At 36.3% G+C, this 12,029-nt stretch overlaps 1 protein-coding gene across 2 annotated transcripts in view; it reads left to right on the plus strand.

Annotated features, from left to right (window-relative positions):
- Positions 1-11,083, plus strand: part of LOC143026169 (uncharacterized) — a 12,493-nt gene extending 1,410 nt beyond the window's left edge. Inside the window, exons 1-2 of one of the 2 annotated variants that reach the window (XM_076186179.1) lie at positions 1,457-1,541; positions 8,382-11,083. In XM_076186179.1, the coding sequence (XP_076042294.1) occupies positions 8,457-10,700 (2,244 nt within the window). In that variant the 5' untranslated portion in view covers positions 1,457-1,541; positions 8,382-8,456 and the 3' untranslated portion in view covers positions 10,701-11,083. Of the gene's footprint in view, positions 1-1,456; positions 1,542-8,381 lie in introns of those variants that run through there. The other variant, XM_076186178.1, reaches the window with a different exon arrangement.
- The last annotated feature ends 946 nt before the right edge of the window (positions 11,084-12,029 follow it).

Below are 12,029 nucleotides of genomic sequence, written 5' to 3' on the forward strand. Positions count from 1 at the left end.
CCCCATAGAATTCCCTCTTCCCCGATGTTTTTTAATATCTCAAATGGAATCATGTCTTCTTCTCCTGCTGCTTTGCCATTTTTCATTTGATTTAAGGATGACTTTATCTCTTCATCGGTAATTGGATATTCGTACGATTCTAAGAGTTCTGCTACATTGTGCTGTGGTTCATTTTGTTCTACGTTATTTGGTATATTCAACAAGATTTCGAAGTATTTTTTTCCATTTACTGTCAATTTTCTCGGCGTCTGCTCTTCTTCATTTTCATCTTTAACAGCATATGATGGTGGCACTGATTTCTTTCTGTAATTTTAGCCAAGTTGTAAATTAGCTTTCAAATTCCTAGTAAATCCTGTGCAAGATCTCTCCCAATTTTCTCCCATGTTTAATCTTTTCCTGGTTCTTTACTTTCTCCGTTTCTCTTCAAGCTTCAATGTATTCCAGTCTATCATCCATTTGCCCTGTTCTCATTCATTTCCGAAATTTCCTCATTTTTATATTGACAGCTTCTTTCACCTTTTCTGTCCACCAGGGTGTTTGCTTTTTCTTTTTATCGTATGATGTCTTACATTGTATTATTTCCTCTGCAATTTTTGTGACCGTTGAATAGAAGGCTTTTCAGTCCTCGTCTGAATCTTCTGTTCTAGTATATTCTGTTCTACTCTCTCTCAACCTGCGATGGAGCTCCTCTTTACAACTTCCAATTTTCAAATTTTCTTGCAAGAATCGTTTTGTGGCTTTACATTTTAAAGATTTTGGTTTGGTAAGTTTCATTTTGGCTACGACCAGCCTTGCATCACATGAAGCTGATGGATGCTTTTTACATATCTGAAAATTATTTTGTTATTTGTTAACATTAGGTCAGTCATGGACTTGTCTGTATATTCTCGTTGTATACTATCCCATCTGTACCACGTCCATTTATGGTTTTCTTGACGCACGCAGACACACACACACACACACACACACACACACACACACACACACACACACACACACACACACACACACACAAACTCACACACACACACACACACACACACACACACACACACACACACACACACACACACACACACACACACACACACATACACACACACACACACATATATATATATATATACATATATATACATATATATATGTATATGTGTATATATATATATATATATATATACATATATATGTATATATATATACATATATATATGTATATATATATACATGTATATATATATATATATATTATATATATATATATATGTATATATATATATGTATACATTATATACATGTATATGTGTATGTATACATGTATATATTATATATATATATATATATATATATACTCTCAAGAAAATTATAATGTATGTATGGTGCACATATTTGCATGTTTTGGTAACAAATATTAAACATATCTCCATATAGTTGAATATATAAATTGCAAGAAAAAATTTGAAACACTTAACGTTATGACGTCATGTCGTATCTTTAGAGAAAGTGGCTCTTTCATTATCTTGAACACAACATTTAAAGAGGTGTGTATCATTCGTATTTCTTTACATTTATTTATTAATAATAATCTTCATGTAACCTGATCTAACTCGACTTTCGGTAATATGTGCAACTACCAATAATTAATTATCAATAACCTGTGACGAAAACTACGTTAGATATTTCATATGTGATTGGTATGCCTAGGCCAATAAGATTAGATTTTTGAAGCTCTGACAGTATCAAATATTTTCATGTTTATGTTTAAGATATCATTGTTGAAAGTTGAATTATTCTCTTTCTGTCTGAAGATTTCACGTATCCTAAGGTATATAAGCGCATAAATATAATATATATATATATATATATATATATATATATATATATATATATATATATATATATATATATATATATGTGTGTGTGTGTATATATATATATGTGTATATATATATATATATATATATATATATATACGTATACACATACACATACACATACACACACAATAATAAATAAAAACTATAATAATGTAAATAACAAATAAAATACATAAATAAATGCATAGGTATAGTTAAAATAATAAACAAACAGGTAAATAGTAAATAATAAATTAACATATAACTAATAATAAATGAAAATCAGACAGACAAATTATAACAAAACAAAAACAAATAATATAACATAAATTATGATCATTCCAGCATCATACTTAGGAATTTATCTAAAAAATTCTTAAAGATTCGAACTGAACAACATTGCACTACCTCTGCATGATGTTTATTCCATTAATTTACTACATGGTAAAGTTGTTTCTACCCACTTCCAAATTAAATCTACTTCCTGACAGTTTGAGACCATTATTTCTTGTCTGATTTGCATTCAATGTGAAAATTTTGCCACTTCTGATGTTGTCAATTCCCTTAAAATCTTAAAGACCTGTATCAAGTCACCTCTGAGTCTACGCTTTTTTAGGGAAAACAGATTCATGTGCTTTAGTCGATTTTCGTATGATTTATTTTTGATATTTGGAATCAGTTTTGTGGCTCGCCGTTGTACTTTTTCCAGTCTGTCAATGTCTTTAATGAGATTCGGTGACCATACGGAAACAGCATATTCCAAATGTGGACGAACTAACGATTTATATAGCTTGTTAATGAGTGATGGACTTTTGAAATCAAAAGATCGCGCAATCAGTCCCAGAATCTTATTTGCTTTCTCAGAGGCTGAAATATATTGTGATTTGAGGTCGTTACTGATAATTACGCCGAGATCTTTTTCACTATCCACTTTTGTTAACGAATTTCCAAATAACTTGTAATCGTACTTACTGTTATTTTTACCTATGTGCATTACCTTGCATTTACTTGTGTTAAATTTCATTAGCCACTTTTCAGACTATTGCTGTAATTCATCTAAATCTTCTTGAATATCTAATTGGTTTGAGTGATCATTTGCCACTCCGCACAGTTTTGTATCATCAGCAAATTTGGAAACAGTAGATTTTAGTCCATGGTCTATATCATTTATATATACTATGAATAGAAGGGGCCCAAGAACGGAACCCTGAGGACCGCCACTTGTAATATTTTTCCATCTAGAAGTTTGTCCATTTAAAACGACTCTCTGTTTTCGACCATTCAACCAATTACTAGTCCAACCTAATAGGCTACCACTTATTCCATGCAAAGCTAGTTTAGTAAGTAGTCTTTCGTATGTATGTATATATATGATATATATATATATATATGTATATATATGATATATATATATATGTATATGTTTAATATATATATATATTGTCAGTGTATTTGGGCAGGAGTTTTTCTCTAATGCATGTTTCATTAAAAGTGATGGCTAGTTGTGCATTAATAATTTTCTTAAAGGTATTTTCCATATACCTTATTAAGGATTTGTTTTCCTTAGGAAGGAAATTTATGACTTGGCTGTATGTAGTCATATTAGCTAGATCGCGATTTCGGGTTCAAGACCCTTCTTCAGTAGCTATAGGGATAAGAATTAATCCGAAGATTCTAGTAAAGATCTAAGTTTTATACTAGAGTTCCTATACTTGCTAATCACTGGGGGAGGTCACCTGGTATTACGGGCAGGGACGAAATGTCACGTGCGCTAGGGAGACTCCGGGTTTGTGTTGTGGCGGAATGTGGCGTTTTGTCTCGTAGTTGGACGAGTGGCGTTTTGTCTCGTATTGGCGTTTGTGGTGTTATGTCTCATGTTTGTATTTGTAACGGTTTGTCTCATGCTTGGAAGGGCTCTAAGATCTTCTGCTTGTACATTTAGGTTTGGGCTCAACTCTTTAATATACAACGCTTCTAAAATTGGGAGGCGTCTATCGTCAGTACATAAATCCAAAATCTCGGTGTTTTTCTCTAGTGTCTCTCTTGCTAGTGTTATGCCGTGGGCTTCTCTTAAGTGATTTTTAGGGGCTCCAGATGTCAGGTGGTATGAGAGGCGACGGGATAACCTCATTGTCGTCATGCCAATATAGGTGGATGGGAGGGCTTCACAGTTCCCTCGTGTACATGTGAACCTATAGATGACATGTGATTTCTGAAGTTCCTTTCTCTCTTGTAGGGGGCTGTTTCTAATAAGAAGGTGGCTAGTTTTCTTAGTTTTATAATAAATCACTAGATTTAGTATTTTTTCTGGATTTTCAGTCAATCCAGAAAAAATACTAAATCTAGTGATTTATTATAAAACTAAGAAAACTAGCCACCTTCTTATTAGATAGCTAATATGACTACAGCCAAGTCATAAATTTCCTTCCTAAGGAAAACAAATCCTTAATAAGGTATATGGAAAATACCTTTAAGAAAATTAAAATCACTTTTAATGAAACATATATATACATATATATATATGTATATATATATAGATGTACACACACACATATATATATACATATATATATACATGTATATATATATACATATATTGAGACATTCTGACAGGTTAATTTAAGTGGTAGTAGGAAACACAAGAGTCTGAGCCTGAGTTTATTCCTGACTAGTTTCGCTTTGAAAAAGCATACCTGCGAAACTAGTCAGGGATAAAATCAGATTAAAACTCCAGTGTTTCCTACTCCCACCTACGCATACTTATATATGTATATATATATATATATATATATATATATATACATGCATACACACACACACACACACACACACACACACATATATATATATATGTGTGTGTGTGTGTGTGTGTGTGTGTGTGTGTGTGTGTGTGTGTGTGTGTGTGTGTGTGTGTGTGTGTGTGTGTGTGTGTGTGTGTGTGTGTGTGTGTGTGTGTGTTTGTGTGTGTGTGTGTGTTTACACACCCTCACGCACACATACACACACACATATATATATATATATATATATATATATATATATATATATATATATATGTGTGTGTGTGTGTGTGTGTGTGTGTATATGTATATATGCATATATATATATATATGTATATATATATGCATATATATATATATATGTATATATATATTCATATATATATATATATATATATATATATATATATATATATATATATATATTGTTGAGACATTCTGACAGGTTGACGTAAGTGGAGTAGGAAACACAGGAGTCTTAGTCTGAGTTTATTCCTGACTAGTTTCGCAGGTATGCTTTTTCAAAGGAATGGTGTACAAACGAGCTGTGGGCATTTATACATGAGGGGGACCTCACTACCTCTCCGTGTTGCCAGAGTTGGCGACAAGTGTGAACATTACATATTCATTGTAACAAATAATAAACAAATGCAATAATAATGATAATGTTAGCAATAATGATAAGAGTAATGGTAAATTCAATAAAAATTATGATAACATTAATAATAACAATAAAAATAATAATAATGATAATGATAATAATGATATAGAAATATAAGAAATAATAATATTAAATTAATAATAATATAATGGTAATAATAACAATGATAATAATAATAAAAAAAAATGAGAATGATAACAATAATGGTAATATAATGTAAACAATTTTGTTAACAATGATAATGATGAAAATATTAAGTGGAACAATGTAAAAATAATGTGTAAAAATAATGGAGGATGCGTGATATGATAGTATGTGAAAAAAATATGGTAGCACGGTATAAGAAGAATCGTCAGAGTACCAGTAAAAGGAAGAAAGCTGGAAAGGGTAAGCAAAAGTGGTGTGAAAAGGTATCTACTTAAAATCGGGGGATCTGGTAAACCATTCTTGGAGGCCAAGTTTCGAGGTGGATTTTGTCCATTTCAAGTCACCAGTTCTCTTGTTTGTGTTTTTGTAGTTGGCAATGTAAAGGGATTCAATTATTTTCCGTTTTTTTTTTTTTCTTGTGTACATCTTTGGGTAGAATGGTGTCTATGTGGTTAATTAGAGCGTTTGTTTTTCAGTGGTGTCTAATATCCGCTTTGTGTTCCTTGAGTCTGTTGTTAAGTCCTCTGTATGTCTCTCCGTAGTATGCACTGTCGCATCCATTACAGGGAATTTTGTAGACGATGCAATTGTCACGGTTCGTTTAAGTTTTGTTATTTGTGATTAAGTGTCCGGTTTTCTTTCTTCTGTCAGTTACATAAGTCCTGTCTGTCTCAGCGTCTTGGAAAGCATGTGAGAGAGGTTAGAGTTAGGAACCACGAGGTATCGTCAATCTGGCCAATCTTCACTTTAAAAACAGAGAAAAGAAAGTGAAGACAGGCCAGATTTATGGTTCTTAACTCTGACCTCTCTCCCAGATAGACAGGACTTATCATAGTAAATGACACAGGAAAGAAAATAGGACACTTAATCACAAATAACAAAACCAAGACGAACCGTGACAATAGCATCGTTTACAAATTTCCCTGTAATGGATGTGACAGTGCATTCTAATTTGATCCAGGGAAACGTCAGACAGGCACACTGTCATGGATGAAAATAGCTGATGTCTGCAAACCGAAAGTGTGCTTATCTCCCCGAGGAAAAGTAAAAATCATCGCCAAAACACGTGACAACTTACTAAGGGTTCGATGTGCAATTTTTCTCTGTCGCCTGTCTTTGGATCCGCGAAACAATTAATAAAAAAGAATGGGCTTATTATTAACATTAGTGGTAGTAATAGTACTATTATTACTATTATTATTATTATCATTATTATTATTATTATTATTATCATTATTATTATTATTATTATTATTATTATTATTATTATTATTATTATTATTATTATTATTATTATTATTATTATTATTATTATTATTATTATTATTATTATTATTATTACTATTATTATTATTATTATTAACATTATCATTATTATTAACATTATTATTATTATTAACATTATTATTGTTATCATTATTATTATCATTATTGTTATTATTATTATTATTATTATTATTATCATTATTATTATTATTATTATTATTATTATTATTATTATTATTATTATTATTATTACTATTATTATTATTATTATCATTATTATTATCATTATTATCATCATTAATGTTGTTAATGTTATCATTATGATAATTATTTTCATCATATAATCATTATTTTGAAGATAAGAGGGAGGGTGGAGGAGAGTGGAGTGTATTCGGGATGGAATGGGTGGGAATGGTTATTACGCCTTTTTCTTTTTTGGCTACCTCCCTTGTAAGGGAGAAAAAGCCTATGCTCTATGAATGTATGTATTATTTTAAACAAGGGTGCTCTCAACCCGTAGATTTGTCCATTACCTTATTCCTAAAGGGGTGACTGGAGTATTCAATTACTGGTAACGACAGTACACTCACAGTAGTACAAAAAATATAGTCAATATATTGTTTCCTTGTGTTAATATAAAGTTTATTTCTTCTTTTATATACTGTTCTATGCAGCTTATGAGTTACTTTCTTGCATAGGGAATATATCAAACAATCACCAGAATTTTATATACAGTATGTACAAGAGTAGTTTGGGACTCTCACTTGAATGTGTCCTTCCAGCGTTTCTATTCAAGCGGATGATGTCGCCTAGAAGAGGTGAAACTGTAGAGATGGGAAATGAACGACTTAAGGAGAGCAACAGAAAGGAGGCACGGTAGAAGTGAAAAGTAATATTTCTATTATATTGATTGAGTTGTAATAAACAGGAAAGGAGCTACGTTCGTGGAAATAATTTCTCTCCCTGATTTAAAATGGCAATTGCAGCCAAAATTGTCTGAATAGGCACCACGTGAGGATAGAATCTTTGCCAAATATACAATGTTTTGCTTGCGTACTTGAAAAATATCAACAAGTGCATTGTAGATTTGATCAAAGTTCGATCTTCACATTGTATCTACTCTGACCATATCTGTCTCTCTCTCTTTCTCTTTGACGTCAATCAAATTTAGATTTGAATCCGTTCATGGTATCAGCTTAGACTCTTTTCTCTAAGTTTTTCCATGGGTGGACGTATCATGTGATGAAAACTGTTTGTAGTTGAAAACTCTTCTCAAGAACCCGTTTCTCTTGTTCCATTTTTTTCATTTCTCTCTCTCCTTGGCTTCATTGAGAAGCTCCTTTACTTGTTTGCTCATCATTCCTCAGTTGTGTTTCTCATCACACTATTATCTAAATATATTTTATAAATATCGGCTCTTCAGTTATCTCTGGTCTTACCAGTCCAATGAAGACAGCAAAGAAAAATCTCAATAAAGTTTCAAATTGGGCAGTCTGCCTTTGTTGTACTGTTCAGCGTGAAACATATTGATTGAAGGTTTATGTTGCATAATGACCTTGAGCCGACTATCACACGGAGCTCAAAATAGGGTCAGTCTTTTCCCCCAGAGTGCAGTGGTAAGTGTGCATAATTTTTTTGTTTTTTCTTAAGTAATTTCACGAACTATTTCAGGAGAAGTGACCTGATCTCTCGCGCTGATCATCTCGCCACAAGCACGGAAAAGAATCGAGATCAACAGCAGCTAGAATGGGCCACGCACTGAGCAAGAAGAAGAAGAAGGATGAGAAAAAAAGGAGGAGGATCAATTTTCGGTTCGGTGGTTTTATTCCACCTAAGAAAATCCCTTCACCACCAGCGCCCTCCGAATCGCCTCCCCCGTCAGCAGAAGTCGCTTCGTTCCCTAAGGGGAAGTCGTCAGCTTCGTCGTCAGCGTCGTCGTCGGCGTCGTCGGCGTCGTCGTTCCCGTCTTCGCTCTCGACGCTGACGCCGCTTCCTAATCAGACGCAGCACCCGCGTCCCACGCCCTCCACCTCGACTCCCGCCAAGAAGGTGATCTTCCCGCGGCGACCTGGCATGTTCCCGTCCTTGTCTCCTTCGTCAGGAAAAATCTTTAAACGCTTGTCGGAGCTGACGGAACTCGCCCCCGATAGGGCAGTGCACTCGTTCCCGGCCAGTGACTCGGCGGGGACACGGCCACGAAGTTCCTCTGACGAAGTAGAGCCCAAGGCGTCTCATGAAGTGGAGGTGGTGGTGATGGAGGACCAGACCCAGGTGGATGAAGGGAGGGGACATGATATTCCGTACAAGGAACCAGAGGAAGTTCCCGTAAGAGCTCACTCTATTTCCGAACCGCCACTACTCCCCGGAACTCTTACATTCCGGGAGACGATCAGCTGGGGTTGTCTGCCTCGGAGCGCGCCGGAATCCGATATGTACCGGAAGGTAGACGTAGTGGCCACAGAGCAGACTACCAAACGACCAGACGACCTGGACAAATATGGAGATCCGAAAAAAGAGGAGAAATGTTCATTTAAGAAGGCTAAGGGCAAGAGTAAGTCTGTGGTTCGTTTTTCGATGGATTACATCGGAGATTCCGGAGTAACCCACGACAGCTCTTCGAATCCGGAAGGAACAGCATTTGTGTCACACTTCCCTCATCCTTCTCCTTCGTCACTCGTGGATCACGACCCCCTTCCACCCTCAGATCTTCCTCACCCTCCCTCACCATCGTCCACTTCCCCACCTCATGCATTGCCATCGCAAAACTTGGATTTTCTCCAGTTTGCATCCCTTCCTTCATCGAATGAAGTTTTACCTCAAACTGTAACTCCTCCTCCATCGTGTGGACCGCATCGTTCGTTCTTAACCACGCTGTTTCCTGAAGTAGAACCTCAATGTCCAACACCTACTCCACCGTGCGGACTGGTGCAACCTGCAACTCCAGTTCTTCCGTCACCTGAAGTAGTGCGCCAGCCTCCGACTCCTACCCCGCCTCCTCGAGGTCCCAAACAACTTCCAGACTTATCAAAGTCGTTTGAGCCAGTACTCCATCCTTCAACTACTCCACCGTTTGAGGCAGATTCTGACCCTATCAATCTAACCCTGTCATTCGACTCGCCGCCACGTCCTCCACCGTTTGAAGCAGCCCCACCACAGTCTTCGTCACAGCCTTCTTCCTCTCAGCCTTTCTCAGAAGACCATCTCTTGCAAGAGTCGTCACAGCAAGCGTGGTGTATCCGCCCATGTCCTCAACAAGAGGAAGACACTGATAGGCACCAAGATTCCTTTGGAGTCCTCACTTCCTCGCCTCATCTTCTGGATCATTCAGGCTCGATGCGTCTTGGAGACCAGTCTACGTCATCTGAGTCAACGAACCTTTCCAAGCAATCTTCGAGGGCCTTCAAGAAACGTATCCGGCAGGCACTGGTGGAAGGGTCCAATCGCTTGGCCAAGAAGTTGTCGAAGATGACGGAGACTGTGAGAAGGTTAGAACCTGAGGATGCAGAAGGCACCCAGAGGGAAAAATTTGAGGACATGCCAGACTTCAGATTTTTGGGAAAGGTTGTGGATAAGTTAATGGAAGTCGAAAGGAACGAGTCCGTGGAATATATGGAAGAAGAGGAACTGATAGAGGTGTTTGAACGCATGAAGATAGAATGCAAGCCGGAGAGACGTCGGCATCGCCGGGCTAAAATGGCGGAAGTCGAAGTCGAGGGGGTGGCGACGCCTCCGGACAAGGGAACCGGGGCAGGCAGCAGCCGAGCAGACGACGGAACTTCAGGAGCTCGCCCGAGGACGACCTCGAACAAGAGGAGGAGGAGAAGGACTACGAAACTGACCCCGGAGGAGAGCGAAGCTCTTCGCCAGATAGTCAAGGTCCTGGTGAACTTGGGGAAGAAGGCGTTCGTTCTCGTGTTAAGCGTTTTGATCCGTTCTGGATACGCCAAGCTCTTGCCTTTTCTCCTCCTCGTTAGGTCGAACTCAGAGTGACCTGGTCCTCAAAACTAAAACACCCTCATGGTTCTATTCTTAACATATTTTGTCTACATTGTGCCATGCTTATTTCATATCTTTCGGTAACACGCCATATGATCTTGCTGATTTGTTATCTTACTCTGATGATGCAGCAGCCTGATGTGTAATCTTGTTCTAATTACTCAACCAGACTTGCCACACAATACTTTTGGTTTGGTTCTTTGCAGTACCAGACTTTTTAACGGGTTTCATTTTTTTGTATTTAAAATATTTTTAGGAAGTTAGATTCGAACTGCCATGATTATTTGAAATCATTCTTACGGTGTAATGTAGCAATAAATAAAAAAATAAAATAAAAATATTATTGATGCTCCATTATTGATACATTGGATAGAACAGTGTATTATCTGACATATCCTGTCTTAAGTTGATATAAGGTTATCTAAAATGTAGACATAATAAAGTAAATCTTCTAATAGGCATACTTTATTAGGGTGATGCTCCTTTCTGCATTTTTTGCACACATCTCTAACTATTTGCCGTTGTTCATTATGTCCGATCCGCACTGCGGCGAATAATTAGAAATAAAGAACTTTCAACAAGAAAATGGTCAACGAAGAAAGTAGCAGCACCTTTGACAAATTTTGCTTATAATAACATTTGTCTACCCATAAGTATACTTGCTCAAGTGCACTTGTACTTCACAGTGTTTGAGTGGAGGGAGCAGTTTCATGAGATGGTAAACTAGGAAAAATTGGTAGATAAAGATTCGATGGTCAACGCTTTTGTCTACCCTGGTAGAATGAAGAAGAAAGCATGACAAATCTGGTCAAGTAAACACAATTTGAAAATAAAGCCTTGTGTTAGATTCAATACGTCTCACTCGTTGGAGCATTTTCAAACACCAAGTATTTGAAACAAAAATCGAGCTGTACTAAGTATTATAATTGATTTATTCAATTCGTTATATCGGATCACATGAAGGATCGTCACCCCAGATTTCGATAGGGTGAGAATTCTTCATGTGGACTATCCTAGGATGACAAATCTTCATGTGGGCTATTCTGGATATACGATTATTCGGCTATATAAGTTAATGATAATAAGCATAACCCTAGTTCAACTTAACCTAACCTAACGAAACATAACCTAACCTAATATTTATTCTACTGTTGATATTCTGCGTACTGGAGTGACAATTCTTCGGGTGGGATCTCATGGGGTGACGATTCTTCATGTGGGCGTTCTGGGGTAATTCTTCATGACTCATGTGACTCGTTATATCAAAAGGTGACAAATGTAGCACATAACCATCACGTCAAAATTCAGGTATTTACAAATGAT

The sequence above is a fragment of the Oratosquilla oratoria genome, chromosome 6, assembly GCF_046742065.1.
Source record: "Oratosquilla oratoria isolate Oo_2021 chromosome 6, ASM4674206v1, whole genome shotgun sequence".
Classification (NCBI taxonomy): Eukaryota; Metazoa; Arthropoda; class Malacostraca; order Stomatopoda; family Squillidae; genus Oratosquilla; species Oratosquilla oratoria.